An 18,473-nucleotide genomic window follows, 5' to 3' on the forward strand; every position below is an offset into this window, starting at 1 on the left:
CAGTCTTCAACCGACGCTCGGTTTTTTGGCGGCCCGATAATATCTACTAAGTTTGCGTACATATCAAAGCAAAGCTGGTCAATTTCTGGCCATAATATCATATCATAAAATGCATATTGACCCAAATTTACACAAATAGTGAGATTTGCGTAATTGGTTGGCTCAAGTTCCGATATTTGTTACGTCACCAAACCGGTTTCTCGAAGTGGACCATCCTACTCTTTGTTTCCCGTCCTTGAGGCGCGCCTATCTAAGCAGCAACGATTCACATATGCGCGTGGGGCGTGCATTTGAAGAGAGTCAGCGTGTACGGAAGTGTTTGTGTACTGCGCTGAGAGTTGAAGTGAATAATATTTAAACTTGTGAACGTGTGTTTGGTGATCAAACAAATGTGATGGCAGCCAGTACGAGTAGCGGCAGAAAACTCAAAGTGTCAGACGAGCACAGATTATTTCAAGATAAAGGGACAAATTTATATTTCTTTAGTTGCATTAAAGAAAAACCAATCAGTTTATGTGTTAAAAGAATACAATATCAAACCACATTATGATTCAAAACATTCCGCTAAGTTTGCACATCTTCAAGGACAATTACGTATTGATAAAGTGGAGGCATTGAAAAAACAACTCCAACGACAGCAGCATTCTTTCCAGAAACCGAAAGAAGACAGTGAGGCAAGTGTAAAGGTGAGCTACATCATTTTGGAAAAAAATGCACGAAGCTCAAAACCATTCGCTGACAACGAATTCATAAAAGAATGCATGGAATCAGCAGCAGAAATTTTGTGCCCCTGTCAAAAATCTCCAAAATAAGTTTGTCTGGTGTTACCGTGGCAAGTACGGTAGAAGAATTAGCAGAAAATGTTGAGAAAACATTAATGAAAAGAGCCTCGCAATTCATCTACTATTCCATGATGAAAGTACAAATCTAAGAGACACCGTTCAGTTAGCTGCTTTTATTGGCGGCGTAGACAAATATTTTGTAATTACAGATGAAATGGCCGCTTTAGTTCCCATGAAAGGCAATACAAGAGGGTGTGATTTGTTTGAATCGTTCAACACAGTTTTAAATAGATATAATCTCAATACGTCAAATTTGGCTAGAATCACCACCATTGATAAAGAAAAATAATCCTGATATCTCTTTCGTACAATATCACTGCATTATTCATCATTCAACGGAAAATTTATGTGGAAAATCCGTTAATTTTCAATATGTTATGAGTGTTATGGTGGAAACTGTCAACTTCATCAAATCTCGGAGCCTAAATCACAGACAGTTTCAGGAGTTTTTAAAAGAAACGAATGCTGAATATGGCGATATCACTTATTTTTGCGATGTTCGTTGGCTAAGCAGAGACGAAATGTTGAAACGTGTGTTCGATTTGCGGAAGGAAATTGCAGCATTAATGGAAAGTTAAGACAAAGCCGTCCTGCAATTCATTGATGAAGCATGGATAGGTGATTTGGCTTTTTTACCGACTTTACAAAACATTTGAAGTGAAGCTGGACTCATGGATCAATCAGTTAAAAAAATATTACTACGCATTTTCCTCATCTGTCGTCTTGTCAGATTTCAGACATGGATAAATATATTTCTGTACTTCAAGGTCTGAAAACAGAAATCGACTCACGTTTAATCGATTTTCGCAAAAATGAAAATGCCTAAATTTATTCGCACGACCATTCAGTGTTTCCGTGGAAGATGTACCTGAAGAAATGCAGATAGAATTGATAGAGTTGCAGTATAACTCTGTTTTAAAAGATAAATTCAATTTTGTTGGTCTGATTGAGCTTTGTTAAAAATACTTGTCTATTTCCGACTATCCGAAAATGAGAGACCATGTACTAAAAATGACATCACATCTCAAATGAAGATTGTGAAATCCAAAACAAGGATCAGAATTACCGATGTTTATCTTGAAAATAATTTGAGAATTGCAACAACGGCTATTGGGGTAGATATTGATGAATTAGTTAAGAATAAACAATGTTAAATATCACACTGATTAAATTTGAATGTTTTTCTAAATAAATAAAAATTATATATATATATATATATATATATATATATATATATATATATATATATATATATATATACTCACTTCCAAATATTTTACATCAAGTCCTTATACATCCTGTATACTGAGGGCTGAGAGAGAGTATCCAGCCGAAGAAGTATGTTACACAATAAATAATATAAAAAAATTTGTCCAGTTGAAAAATAACAATTCCTTTCAATCGTTTGAACAATTTCGGTTCAAACAGTATGACACGGGCTTGTCTCATGACAACATGCATTTATATCATCAGTAGGGCAATTTGAAAAAATTGTGGGAATAGTCATGCAGTATATATGTCGAAACCAAAGATAAGTAAAAGCTATCAATTAAATTTTCATAGTTTCATTGATATTCATGGTGTAGGTGATCCATAAATCAATATCATGTTGTAAGTTATCAACGTCAAATCATATTTTGATAAAGACAACAGATCGAAACGTCATAACTTTCAAAAAAACTTTGATAAATTGAAATTTTTGTTGATATTTACTGATTGCTAACGGTAAAAAATTGCTAAGTGAAAAAAAAAAACAGAGAATCAAGAAAAACCCAATTTTATTAATAACTGAACAGTCTATTGAAGTATTTCGTATAGAAATTGTTCAAACTGTGTTCACTTCACTAATTGATATATACCAAAGTGATGGTAGACCTGATATACAAAATTATTTATTATCTAATTCGTTCCAATGAACCTGTTAAGTTGTCAGGGCCTTTAACCATTTTTCAAATGTGCTCACAGAAGAAACTCAAGGTGGTGAGATCAGGTGACCTTACTGGTCACTCCATTGATTCACGTCTTCTAATCCACCTTTCTTCAGACTGGTTATCCAGAAAACTTCTAATATTAAGACCATAATGTGGTGGTGCACCATCTTGTTGGAACCAAAAACTGGCATCCAAGTTTTATTTGGATATGAAAATGCTCTAATCAGGTCCGGAAGAACTGTCATATATATATAGAAATATATAAAAATATCATTATCATATCACATAAAAATAAATACCAATTAATTTTACAAGACAAATGGTATATATTTCAAGTCGATAGCATTATTATTAACAAAATTACAAAGTTTAGAAGTCTGTGTATATTTTATACGTGAGATCAATTCTAAAAATGCTACGTCACAGTGACAACTGTGTAGGAGAGCGGCGGGCCTGTTTGACAAAATTCTACTGGCTGAAGTGACTTGTTGCTATTTGATGACAGGGAATTGATTTGTTGATAGAAATGGAGCAGGGTTTTTTCATGTTTCTTCATATTTGTGAAATATTTTCTATTGTCTTTCATGAGTGTTGAAGGTTTTATTGAGAATAAATTAATCAAATTCGAATTATTTATTAGTGGTTAACATAATAGACTTTTTAAATTTTTTTCGAGATTTACTAAACTCTTAAAAAACCTATAAATAAGATTCCAATGAATGTGAAGGAAAAATTATTATTTTTGTACTTCCGTTGACGTTCTCTCTGTTTTCTTCGTTTTCTCGGATGAATTGAAAGTTTCACAATGGAACGTCTCTATTCCATTCAATTTCTTACGATTACGACCACAGAAAATGTGTACTTCACTTGAATATAACGTGAATTTTTTGTCATTTATACAGAGAATTCTAAATAACTTTAGTATAATTAGTTTTAGTACTTATTATCATCAGTATTTCTAATTGTGATTTTGTGCATACAAAGATAAAAGTATACTATTTGAAACTTGTAGAATTGAAGAACTTTCACATGACAATAATTTCTTTTATTTTGCTGAATGAATATGTAGCTACAATGTGTTTAGTCGGTTGGTGGAACTATTAGATATGATCACTGAATTCCTAAAAGAAAAAAAGAACTATTCAGAATCAGACGAAGACAAGTTGTTGAAGAAATTTCACAATATCAATATCTATAATAATGAAATATATATTCAATGGATAAAATTACTTATTGATTGATGAATAGCGAGCCAAAGCTGTTATAGAATTTATATAGTTTCATAGTGTATACAGAATCAATTGAGTTTGTTACATTTATTCCTTATTCAAACTATCCGAAAAAAACAATATATTTCCAGATTGTTTTATCCTACATATACCTAACTAAAGAATAAAGAAGCAACTGATTAAGCGGATTTCAATGTTTTTCACTGATGACAGGGACATGACATTTGCGAACGTCGAATTTACAATTGCAGAGGAAAGATATAAATTTGAACTCTCACATTGTATATTCAATTCTAAAACTAAATTACAACTTTTTTAAAAGTACATAAAAAATAAAACAATCCATAGTTTTCCTCAAATTAAGACAAGTTTTTCCAATATTAGACGGGAAAATTCTATAAATTTTTTTAAAAAATCATGGGAATATTGTTTGAATTATAAAATGGATTTCATGACTTGAAATATTCAATCGTTTCTTAGTTTTCCATGAATCCAATTGGAATTTACAAAATTCAAGGTGAGTTTTGCAATTCCAATATAATCATGAAACAAAAAGCATCTGAATAGTAAGAATATTATTCTCGTAAAATGTGATTGTAGAGCAACTAATTGTTGTGATATTTTACGGAAAAACACAACTGAAATATATAGTTTGATTAATGTGATTGAATTTGTGCTATTGCCGTGAATCTAGGGATTTATATGGAGGTCCTTACAGCAAATTTCATCTGACAATTTCAACGAGTAGGAAGTAATTATAAGTACAGAGAATTATAAATTAGAGGTTTTTTATGCCCATAACAGGCAAAAATAGGGCAAAAAGTAGAGATTTTCTGAAATAACCTAAAAGTGTTAATATCTCGAAAACTAAAAAACTTTTACTGAGGTCATGTTGCTTTTATTTGATAGATCTAAAGCTGATCTACCTCCCGTGTCAGCCTGGCGTGCAATTTCTGGGACACCCAGTATATATGAATCTTAAACAAATATTTTAGGAGCAGTCCCTTTCATAGCCACACTTCGTGACAATGGTATAATCCAATTATTAGCTTTTCAGTTTTTCCTTCAAGTAATTTTTTCCATATTACATTATTTTTTTGATAATATTTTTCTTTGGTAGTGCTTCGTTCCGATAGGACGTTATACACTAGATCTATTGATTCAACTGATGTATGATTAATGATATTTGGTTCATTCTGTATTAATGTGGAGACAATACTCGCGCCCTAATCAATTTTATCCTTTTGATAAAAAATTAATCAAAAGAGGATCTGATCATGTAGTTGGAATAGGTAACATTTTTTATTGGTCGCCATTGGACTGTTCGTATTTGAACTGCAGAAATCAACTCGTTGGTATTAGTGGATAAGTTTTAATGATAAACGTACATAGTTTAGCATTGATTCACGATATTCCAATTACAGTTTATTGAGAAAAAATATACCAGAGAATGAGAATAAATCGTTACAATGGGTTCCGGATTGGTAGACAGAAGACTAATTTCTAACAATTCAAGTTGAGAAAAATCGATTATGAAAAGAAAAAATTGTTTGGAGTAAACATCTAGTCCCATATATCAAATTAGTTGTCAACTATAATTTTTAACTTTTTTTGTAATAAAAAAGTGACACTTGACTAATTATTATTGGCCTACCACTAATTTGTAATAACTGGATAAGAGTAATTTAAAAACCTCAAATCAAATACTAGAGTCGAGTAAATTCCCCTTCTCTATCTGCGCATTGTCCAAAAGCTACCTGTTCTTGATTCAAGGTAATTGATCGAACAGCGCAAGTTATTTTGTCAATACAATCTAGATTGGTTGTGGTTAACTCATTTGAAGTCCTCTTTAAGACCAAAAAGTTGTAAACTTCGCAAGAGCTTCTAATCCTATATAGACAATCACGAGTTTAATAGAAACTTGAACAGTTTAGAGTATAGAAGAAAGCTCGCCGACCTGAATTTGTTATACTAATACTATTAAGGAAAATGATCTTCCGAACTGTCCAGCATAATACCACCTAGAGCAGTATTTATATGCATTGTAAGCGTTCATTCCTTTATTAAGTGAATTTTCTTCTCATCTAATAGCAAAGAGTCCAAATAATGTTTCATGATGAAAAAATGATGTCTGTGAATTATTAAATATCACATCACCTCTACATTAACGAATTTCGCATTAAAAGCCATTTGCATATTAATATCTAAGTAATTATTTAGTTTCTACTTCAAATATATGATTGAAGCACTTACTAACATAACTAAATATCAATGCGGAATGGTGGTATTATAAAATATTAATATTCCCATGAGAAACGGTATATTCAGAATATATGTAAAGGTGTCGAGGAACATTCAGAATATGCACAAAGTTGGTATATTAATCATTAATCAAATTAATATTGAAGTAGTTTAGTTATATTTTATTAACGTTAAAAATACTGTACCAACTCAAGTTACGTTTGTAAGTTTATTTTTGTCAGCAGTTTGTTTCAACCAATTTATGTATACCTTCGGAAATCGAACATAAGCTGCCCCTACATGTAACGCCCCTAGTACTGTATCAAAACAACAATGATGACCATCAAAGATGCAGCTGGTTCTGATCACTACATCAATCAAATCTATGTGTGCTAACTACTCCTCTAAAATTAGTCATCAATAGCAAAGAACAAATGAAGAAAGGTTCCGTTCTAACGATTTTAGGATAATAATTTTAATAGCTACGCCCTAAATTATCGGTAAATGATATGATTTCAGTAACAGTTATCAGTCGAGAATGTATCATGATAGTTGTGAAAGTCGATTAATACAAGAAAATTGATAAGAAGAGAGAAAATAGGAATTGATTATTACTGGAAAATAATACAACAGCAGATAAGCTTTAAGAATTATGTATAGAAGTGCTTATAAATAAATAAACAAATATTAAATTGTAAACTTTACACAGACTTTTATTTGACTGATGAATTTGGTTCATTGACAACTTTATTTTGATGAAATAGTAGAAGAATAGAGGATTGAAAAAAAGTTGGTTATGTGAAACGATGTAAAATTTTCGGGAATCATATCATGGAGCAATATAAGTAGTAAATATGAAATTGCATATTAGGGACATATAACAATGGCTAACAATATGATTTTTTTATCAGAGACTTACTGAACACACTGTTTATACTACCACTACACTAACATTCACAATTATACTGTCTCAAGCACGTGAAGGTGAACTGCTTACGTTCAAACTCTGAATACGATACCTTGGTTATCGAAACACACGTCAGACATTATAATGATGAATGTTGAAATAGTGGTAGTGTGAACAGTGTATTAGTATAAATATCACCAAAGGTTCCAGAAATTCCAATTTAATATCAGAGACTGAAGAAAAGCTCATATGTAATTGACACTGATGTAAATTTTCGAGAACGGATGCAATACGTTCATAAAGTTTATTTAGATAGTGAGCGGCAGTGCGTTGTGAACATAGGCCTCTTGATTGTCCCCTCTTGCGCCAGTTAAAATTATCAAAAACCTATGACCTTTGAAGAGTTAATCAGGTAGCTTAGCTAGAATATTTTAACGTCATTAGGTATATTGTAAGGTACACCCATATGTTAGAATCTCGTACGTAAGAATGAAAAGACATGATATGTAATTTCTCCCTCCTCCATTCAACGGCGGCATTCCGTACCGATTGTGAGGCTCATTACAAAGAGATGGAGATGACCGTATTCACTTCCCAAGTAGCACAACTAGTTTTATTAACGAAAAATAACATAAGCTGAACGGTGCTCAAAATAGTAGGAACACGTTTATACATTATTTAAACAGCTCTTATTCATCTGTATAGAACCATTTTACTCGACCGTTTCATGGAGGTGGTCAATACATTAATTAACAAGAGAACAATTATATGGAGCTACTGTAGTATCACAAAAGAACTTTGTTCTAGCTATTCTACACCAACCATAAAACTATTTTGATATTCTCATAAGCCATTTATCATTTGGAAAAGTTGATGTTTTGAGAATACGAGAACTTTCTCATTTTTTCTCGATAATGTGCATCATAACGTCTGAAGAATAAATTTTATTGAACATAAACTGCTATTAAAGAAAACTCTTTCATAAAAATTTACCAACAAAATCCACTTTAATGTGAAACTTTTGTAAGATAATTTCGAAAAAGATGACCTCCCAATGAAAGTGAGCAAATTTAACTATTCATAAAATTCTACCAAAAAAGAAAATTAACATTTTGTACCGTTAATGACTTTCATCAACATGAATGACAAAGTTCCTGAAAATAGGCTAGTTCGGAACAAATAAAAAATGACAATAAACCAAAATTGTTATTTGTACCTCCATTCAGAATTTCTTTACAGTGAAAGAATATGGCTACGTATAAGTTTTGTGGTCAACTCTTAAATAACCCTTAGTCAACTTCCAAATGCGAGCTCATCATTGTGTATATGTACATTTTCTTTGCTGGAATGAAATACTTAACAAATTAATTCCCCAGTGTTGTCGTGTATAGTCAGGGAGCTGGCTAAAAAAAACAGCATCGATAAAGTACACGACGTTTGAGCTTGGAAACGGGGAGCCCGTAATTAGTACATCACCAAACGGCATTTCTGGCATTCTGTATAGGCGGATATGAGAATGCCAGCCGACCAATCTCATATGGTACAAAACTCTCGGATCGTGGGGTCCGAACCTCAAAGAAGAACGCTGTAATAACGCCAGCGGTTATGAGGATCGGAAAAGCGAAAGTTTTCTTTTCCACAAGTACGTCGACTTTCCTTATTTTTTCGGAGGCTTTACGACGTGTAAAACTTCTTGCGTTATTACAACAGTCTTAGTTAAGACCACAAAAGTGCAGTAAAAAAGTTTGAGGCGAGCAGCACGTGAGGTTTTTCGGATGAATTTTCCGGCACTTTCGGTCACTTCTGGTGAGGGTTTCCCGACCTGCAAAACTTATGGCGCTATTACACCGCTACTAGCTGAGAGTCCGGCCTTACGTTCCATAAGGTTTCACTCGTGTAGCATATCGGGTTTTTCGGACGAATTTTCCGGCACTTTCGGTCACTTCAGGCTAGGATTTTACGACTTTAAAAACTTCTGGCGTTATTACAGCGTTCTTATTTGAGATTCGGACCCAAAGATCCAAGAGTTTTCACTCGTGTATCATATGAGGTTTTCCAGCCCATTTTTTCGCCCGGAAAAACCAGCTGGTATTTTTATATCCGCCTGTACAGAATGTCGTTTGGTGATGTACTAATTACGAGCCCCCCGTTTCCAAGCTCAAACGTCGTGTACTTTATCGATGCTGTTTTATGTAGCCAGCTCTGGGACTAGTACCTCCAATAGAATTTCACAATATAAATCTTGTATTATCATATCATATGTATATGAATACCAACCTTAGAAAATTTGTATTTTCTGATTTTAGTTATTTTCTCAGAAAACAGTTCGGTATGGAGGCTCAAATGACACTATATTTATATATATATTATATATATATAATATATATATATATATATATATATAATTTAAGCACAAGACGAATAAGAAAATCAACATAAGGAAGAAGTTTTTCCATGTTCATAAATATTTCAATCGTTTTAATAATGATAAGGAAGAAGTTTTTCCATGTTCATAAAATATTTCAATCTGTTTTAATAATGACAGTTTAAAAATATTGCATAAGATGGTCCAAAGCTTTTGTTTTAAACTTTTGGACAAAATTATTCCATCAATATTGATGTTTACTGAAACCTTAACTGGTATATTATAAATACATTTCAAAAGATTGACCAAATGATTTTCATAATGATGATGCCAATACTGTTTATCAGTGTTTACAATGTTTTGAATAAACAACTTACGCGGTGTCTTTAATAACTACGCTAATTCGTCTATTTGTTGTACTCGTATAGACGAGTATATTTATTACAAATGGGGTGTTTATTTTGTAGTCTGCGTCAAGCTAAAACAATTCATTGTATTGAAAATATATTTTTGTAATCTATGATATATACTAAAAAACACTAATAAATTTTAAGAAGGAAGTTTTCAATATACAGTTACGTGTATGTTATTCTATTGTCATAACACATATAACTACCATAAAAAGATTACCTTGTGTCTGTCCTTCATTGATCCTCTTCCAAGTACTGCCATTTTACACATCGTGTCTTCCTGCAGTCGTTTCAGAGAATTTCCTTTGGGACCCAAAAGTTTTCCAACAAAGTTGAACTGTAAAAGAAAAAAAACTTCCAAAACAACTACTAATTTCAAACAACATCGAATAACATCACGCATCCAGTATAACTGATATTTTACTGGTAGTTGTAATTCTCAACAATATTTGAAAGTCATTTCTTTCGACATGTATAGCTGTTAGAGAATTCAGAGAATATATGAGCTACACAACTTTAAAATATTTTGTTATTTCCCATCATACCAGTTAATATGATATTCACAAAGAAATCTAAGCGGTATAATAAAGTAATAAATTGACTTTTCAACCAATTTCGGTCTTTATCAAAAGTGGATATTCCGAGATTTCCAATACTCATGTACTTATCATCGGAGAAGTGAGAAATGTAGTGTCCAAAAACTTTTCTGCTTTAAGGATCAAACTCATACTACATTTCTTAGACCTTTTGATATATAATGATATTAATGCATCTAAATGTTCTTGATTTTAGGTCTCTTCTGTTCCAAAATTAGTTTTTTTTCTATAGTTTTTAAGAGAAAGATAAATTTTGACGTATCGACTTTACTTTAAGTCTGTATTAAAAATGTTTTGAATAATTGTAGTATGAATATTATTTTCCAAGAATTCGTCTCTTATTATAGGGAACTTCAAATCACAATCGAAATCGAACAAAATAATCAATCAAGAATCAATTTTCTTGATGTCACATTATATAAAATTAACAATAACATAAGAGCAGAATGGTATACGAAACCAATTTGGTCCTCAAGACATTTAAACTTCAATTCGTGTCATCCTATGTCACAAAAAAGATCAGTGATAGATGTATCCAACTATCAGATCCTGAATTTAGATGCTTAGCTATTCAAAAAGCAAAAACTGCATTAAAAGAAAATAATTATCCAGAAAAGATTATAAACCACATATTTGAGAAAAGGATAAACATAAACTTTCACTTAAAAAGCAAAACAGAAACGAAACATCAAAATATAAAACATCTTTCCTCACCATATGTACAAGGACTTTTCCAACAACTATCGAATTATTTCAATAAATATGATATTAATATAAGTAATATAATTAATAAAGGACATAATAGTGTCTAGTACTAATTGTGGCGCTGCCTACATATGGCATAGGGCAGTATTTAGAAAATAGACTATGTAATCAATACGATAAAAAAATAAAACTCCATTAACGGAATCTAATATAAGGAAAAGAGAATTATTAGAAATGATTCACATTCATAAGAACGAAAAAGCTTTAAATGATAAAGAAGACTTAAATAATTTAATTAAAATTTATAGCTCTATTTTGTAAATTCTAATACAACTACAAATTACAAATAATTTAATTGATGACTGCTTACGTATTTCAGATATAAAACTGAGGAAAAATTAATCTGTCTAAAAAAATTATTTTATTCTTATATATAAATTTCTTATTTCTTAGATCTTTCGATATGTTTATGTTTCTAAATATTATTTATTTTAGGTCTCTGCTTCTTTTGATAATTTTTAAAATGAAAGATATTGATGTTTGTTTCGACTTTTCTTTAAGTCTTTATCAAAGAAGAATATATATATATATATATATATATATATATATATATATATATATATATATATATATATATATATATATATATATAATAGGTCTCTTCTGTTTTAAAATTAGTTTTTTTTAATAATTTTTGAGAGGTTGATAAAAAATTGACTTTTCGACTTAACTTCAGTCTATCAAAATGTGATATTCAGACTGATGTGCAAATTGTTAAACTATTATTAATATCAACAATAGAAACGATTTAGTTATCAGATGATGATTAGAACATGAAAAACTGACTGGTCTCTAAATTTTTTTCAATTACTAGTTGTATTCAATTGACATCCATACATTTTTTGTTTGTTTAAAATATGTTTGTTGTATTGTTATTACAAACTGCAGTCGAATTCCCTAATTCTATCATTAAATATCTATCAAATATGTCATAGAAAAACGAAGATGGATGAATAATTGGTAAATTTAATCATCTCACAAACTGTAAACGAATGTTTTCAGAATAAACTATAGGTTAAGTTATTTATTTGTGATTTAAGCGGTGACGCTGGATCCGTACCTATAGGGATATGTATTTTGCGATATATTTTATAGTCAGAAGAGGAATTTTGGCATCTGGTTTATCTAGTACGAATATATTTCCTATGTTACATATCCAATTAAATCGACCACGCACGGGATATGCCACCTGTTTCCAACATATACGTAAATTAGTTAACTCTAATATAAATCATTTGTGAGCGAAAATTGTTGATAATATTTCAATAGGGTTCAAAAGAGATGAGGTATATTATATGAGTAAATATTTATTATCAATTCACATAATCATTGTCTTGTTGTGTTGTTATTGGTTGGTTGTGGATTGTGGGTTCCTTGTGGACTATCTTTACATTTTGGCATATTTGATGATTCTATCCATTGAATGATTGTCTTTTTCTTTTATCCTGCTGGTCATCTATCCTATGTTACTTTTTCAATTTAGTGTTCTGTTTTATGATAATCATGCTTTCTATTATATTATATAATACACAGTCACTGATTTTCTATGTTATTCTATTGTTTTCGTTGTGTTCTTTATATATCATTGGTTTCCCATAATTTTTGGAAATATTTCCATTTATATGGTCTGACATATTATTGTAAAAGTCTCAGGTTAAGTTTCTGCTGCGTAGAATAATTCAGGTCTAATTGGTGTCTTCTATATCTAGGTCTTTATTTTCACTTCGTATATATTCATCACCTCAGATTTTATCCTTACTCCTTACGCTCTTTTATCTTGCTTTCTCATCCCCATATCAAGATATCGAATATTTAAAATTAATTACTTATGTACTATTCCTAGGACTTGGAAGTGAGAATGGATTTTAATTTTGCCACTGCAAAGGAGTCTCTGAAGAGCACAGCATCCTATCGTCTGTATAGCACTGAATTTTGACCTCTTTATCTCCATTTTTCCTGGATTTCGTTCTATCGACTTTTCGGTTACTTATATTATGACGTATATGGTATTTATGTAAGACCTCCCTTACTAAAACTTTTGTTCATTTGACACTTTTATTTATTTATCTTGTTTATCTTTATCCATGTTGGTTTCAGGATGAAGCATTGTAGATTTATTTCCCCGTAGTTCTAATGAATGATTATTATGAAACAGAAAATTTGATATGGAATTTCACATTGAATTGAATTGTTTCCACGTTTTTATTAATTTCATTAGAAACTACTCTTACTAACATAAAGAAATTCATTTCAATATGCTTTGGCTTGAAGATAATACTCATTTGTCACAAGTTAAGCAAACTCTACTGCTCCCTAACATTTTATCCATTAAGATGGAGAATAATAGATACCACAATTCCGAGTAGATTCAGCTGCTTTCAGACGAACGTTAACCTGTTAAATGCTATTGTTTCGAAGATTACGCTAACGGCTTCAAAATTTTACATTTATTTCTGAAATATAGGGCTGTTACTGAAATCTAAAATATGGATCGAAGGGGATTGAAATCAGTATTTATTATATTTATTCAATAATAATTTCGATCTATACACAGAAATATGTTAATGGTAGGTGAAACTTGTTCAGAAAAATTTATTGTTAGATTTTATGTGGAAAATTGAATCAGGACATTAAGATTACCATGATAAATATGCATCATGAACAATATGGGGAGAAGTGTCTTCTGCTTTAGCTAATGTTGGTTTCAATTATTTTCACTTTAAATTAGAAATATATAATGCAGAATTATCAACTTATTTCAAACGATAGGAATTACTTCAAGCACTTATCATATTTGATACGATTTCAATATTTTCTTATTTGTTCTGCTCGTATATTCTACTTGTATTGAGTTGAAATTAGTTTTGAGAGTATTGATAGTTCTCTAGCTGATTTTTTGAATACCAGTAGTTTTCTTCAGCTAATAGTTTGAAACATGGAAAATTGATATAACCAAGATTTACTATTGATCAAACGAATTCATAATGTTAGAAAAAGTATAATATTTTGAAGCCTAACCTACCTATTTATCTAAATTTAGCATTAATAGATGTAAATTCTTGGAAAATAATATTTCCTAAGATTATTCATATATATTTTTAATGAGTCTTCTACTCTGTAAACATTGTAAACCGGAGTACACTACACCCTTGCATGCCAAACGGAACTGCTCAATTAATAATGTTGGACAAACTGATATTTTTTGTTTGTTTTAATGCTTAATGCAATCAACCATAGGCACATTATTCTAAAGTTATGATGGTCAAGTGTTTTGGAAAATTTAACAAAATACGAAAAAACTATCCAGATTCACACAGAGAGAGAGGTGATATTCTGTTGATGAAAGGGCTCGAGGTAGGATTATTGATAAAATACCATGTTTGTGTTGTCACCTGCTGCTTAAGTATGTTCCCATTCTCGCGATTTAACTCTCATTGAATTTTTTATCTTTTAGGATGCCGCTACAGTTGCACATATATAAAATAAGAGTGCAAAGAACTTCATTATGAGATGTTCATAAGATGCAAATGCTGCAGAGCAAAAATTCTCTAATAAGCCTATCCAATGACGCCCCAGTTTCACAAGCGGAGATAATGATAAACAACTTAACCTAACCGGGGTAATCAAGACGGGAAAGAACATATGTTTAACTGCTATCTTTACAGATAGTTATGTAGTGATTAGACTTTATTTTGTAGAAGTTGGATATATATTGTTTGTGTAAACTCTAAACACGCTGGGTGACCTAAAAAACATTCATAGCCTTGGTACCGGAGGGCGAGGGTTATAAGGCAGGGAAATGGCTAAGCAAGCTGTGCCAATGCCTTTCGTTGCAGTGGAACCATTCTGGTGCGTTGAGAAAACATTTAAGGCAGTCTCTGAAAATGGGTAGGGTACAGTCATAAGTTATTGTGGCTGATCATACCAGGTCAAGGACAAGAGAGACTTATCAGTACAGTACGACAGATCAGATAAGTGATGATTATTATTGTGAATTAGTTAACAGCCTTTTGAGTTCAGGAGACAATTTATGGGATCCTTTTGTAGATTCTGTCGATCAGAGGAAGAAACTGTATAGCACATACTTTGACGGATTAGATTAACAAGCAGGCTGTACTAGGACAGAAAATATACCGCAAGAAACTATATCTTTAAGTTAACAGATTTTGTCTATATTTAGCATAAACAAATTAATTTTGCTAATTAATCTCACTTTGATATAAAATACGTATTATATGTGATATCATCTATATTTGCACTGAGTATTCAAACAGTTTACTTAAATTGCTATGTGTTGTTTCTCGAATAAACACGAACTTCCAAAAGTTCAACTTATATTTATCTTTAGAATAGAAAATGTCCCAAAGGGCACAACTTGTAGACTTAGGCCGCAATACAAAGTTAAACATAAGACTTCTCTCTAGGAGACACGTGAAGTTTGAGTGAAATTTGATTTAAAATAAGAAAAAATTATGCATCCATATATTGTTTGAAATTTGTTATGGGTTTTTTATGAGAAAATTTGACTCCAAAATAGGTTGAATATTATTATAGAGTACTGGTAAAATAATGTTTCGGGTTCATATATTCTAGGTTGGTACCTATCGAAAGAAAGAAAGAATATCGCTAAATGAAGAATAAAAATAATCAGTTTTTTTAGAACTTTGTTCATATAAATTATTAGTATATTTATGTGAACAATCTCAATATAAGAATACCAAAGAGGTAGACACATATGTTGTAGAGATTTCCCCGTTCTAAAGATCATTGATTAATAATCTTAAGGCTCGAAAACTGACTATAAGGAAAATAAAACATTATGTTGGTGTAGACTCTAGAATGTATACTGAACGGAGTAATCTGGATTACATTTCAAACTTATGCATTATACAAGAATGATTACAATTACCTGATGTATGATTAACATGAGCTGCAAAATTTGTATATTAGTTAATATGTATTTGGATGACTAATGTCGAATTGTCAACTTACAATATCTTATTTATAGATCATATATTTTAGTAGTTAATTTGCAGTCTTTTAGGTGGTTTATTAGCTTTCCTATATTCGTATTCATTCTTCTTCCCAGTCGTTTTCATATTATTCACATTCGATTAAGAGTTGTCTCACGATTAACTCATTTTTACATATTTCGCTCATTGGTCCAGTCAAATTGGCTTCAAAAAGATGATGTTTGGAAAAAATTAATATGTCTAGAGCGTCAATACAGAGCTAATGTGAAAAGGTCATGAGATTAGGCGGAATTGTTTATAATACTGTCAAAATATGGTTTTCAGTGTCGATCATCTTGAAAATCAATTTTCAATATAACCTAGAGCGAGTACAATTTTCGCTATAGTGGTAATATTCTACGAGTAAAATACTCGCGTAATTATGTTACTATCAACCTTCTTGAGTTGTGTAAATTTTGAATATTTGCATTTTTCCTAGATTTGAATATATTTTTCTACTGGTGCTCTTCTGATTTCCTCTAGATTTAGGAATTTGTGTTCATCCCGCAGATGGAAAGTTTCATCGTTTTTCAGTTTATAAAAAGAAAGCGAAATTTTCACAATATATATGAAATGGAAATAAATAATTTGAAATACAACGAGAGAATTTTTATTCGAGGACCTATTTTATCTTGAGATATTTGTCCTAGTTACAAAAAAAGAGTATTACAAAACTTCATATTGAGAAAAATCTGAACAACTGAGCGTATTCGGTTGTTAATGCATTCCGTTGGTAGAAGTTTTATGAATATTATACAGTTAAAGCGAGAGGAAAATTTCAAAAAGTTCAAACTAAAACATTATTGAATTTATTGAATGATTTTTATAGTTTTCTACAGTTAAAATGATTAATATAGTGAAACTACTATATAAAGTGGAGTAGCTGTGAGTATTAATTATAATTTATGGCTGATTAAACATTACAGAGGCAACTAAATTATGATTCATTGGAATATTGTTAATTTTCACTCAACTTCATTATAGTGAATTCAGTGAGTTCGTATATAACCACACCAGATGGTTTTGCTCGTATATAATGGAGTTTGTAATAATATTTGCAAGTACTTAATATGTTTCTGAAAATATTCGCTCTAAATAAAGAGGTTTGCTTTAACCGAACGTTGTTTCATGAAGTCATTATGCTCCCAAGAATTAATTACCATATGTAATTAAGTAACCACAAATCATTGATTCGAATAATAGAAAATCTTGATAAAGGACGAGAATATCTCACTAAGTATTCAATTTTTTAATAACAGGCACAATAGTGTTGCTATTGCTTTATCGCAAATTTTAATTAATAGAGTTTATATCCACCAACAGGTTTAACCAAATGATTTTAATTTTAATCAACGATTTTTTTAAGGAGATGTGTTAAAAAGATATATAATTACTAATAAATTATTATTCGCAGCAGTATTGTTGGGGTTTGGATTGGGAAGATTGAAGACAGAAATAAAGTAATTTGAAGGAGTATTGAATATCAATATCAATACCTCTCAAAAGCTTAAATGTTAAATAATCCAAAGTACCAGTACTTGCATATCTTTTCCATTTGATATATTTTATCACAATTTTTCTCATTTTTGCATGTAATATCGAAAAGTTATATAGAAATGATTTTTAGCAACTAGAGGGGACTCACCTATAGTGAGTTTTCAGATTACATTATTGTTCAACATTCAGTTAAGTGAGTTTTACGATATATTGTTGAAATTATTGAATTGACATAAACTGCAACAGGAAATAAATTAGAATTAATAGCGAAAAAATGTGACTATATCCTTCTCATAAAGCTTGAGTAGATTTATGTAATGTGTAGTCTATTGTCTATTATTGATTTTACAACAGGCACAACGACCGTTTAATAAAATTTTCTCACATCTCTGATATGTATGAGTGATATAATTGCTTACCATTATTACGGTATTCAATTTAATTGACTGCACACTACTCGTTATTGAAAGAGATAAAAATAATCCCAACTCGTTCTGATGTTTATGAACTAAGAACAATGTTAATCTCACTGTCAGTGCCAAAGAAATTTTTTCTGACTTAGAATAAGAATCGCCATGTTTCATCATTTCCTTGATATATCATGAATACATACTACTAAATATCGCCGTGGATTTTTTTCAATGGTTCAATATCAATTAGTAATTCACATCAGATATT

The 18,473-nt window shown here is 30.8% G+C and overlaps 1 protein-coding gene across 2 annotated transcripts in view; it reads right to left on the reverse strand.

Annotated features, from left to right (window-relative positions):
- Positions 1-18,473, reverse strand: part of LOC130442920 (KH domain-containing, RNA-binding, signal transduction-associated protein 3-like) — a 748,831-nt gene that overhangs the window by 157,315 nt on the left and 573,043 nt on the right. For both annotated transcript variants that reach the window (XM_056777327.1, XM_056777328.1), the window contains one exon: positions 10,146-10,262. In XM_056777327.1, coding sequence (XP_056633305.1) covers positions 10,146-10,262 — 117 coding nt within the window. The remainder of the gene's footprint in view (positions 1-10,145; positions 10,263-18,473) is intronic.

This window comes from Diorhabda sublineata, chromosome 4 (genome assembly GCF_026230105.1).
Source record: "Diorhabda sublineata isolate icDioSubl1.1 chromosome 4, icDioSubl1.1, whole genome shotgun sequence".
Classification (NCBI taxonomy): Eukaryota; Metazoa; Arthropoda; class Insecta; order Coleoptera; family Chrysomelidae; genus Diorhabda; species Diorhabda sublineata.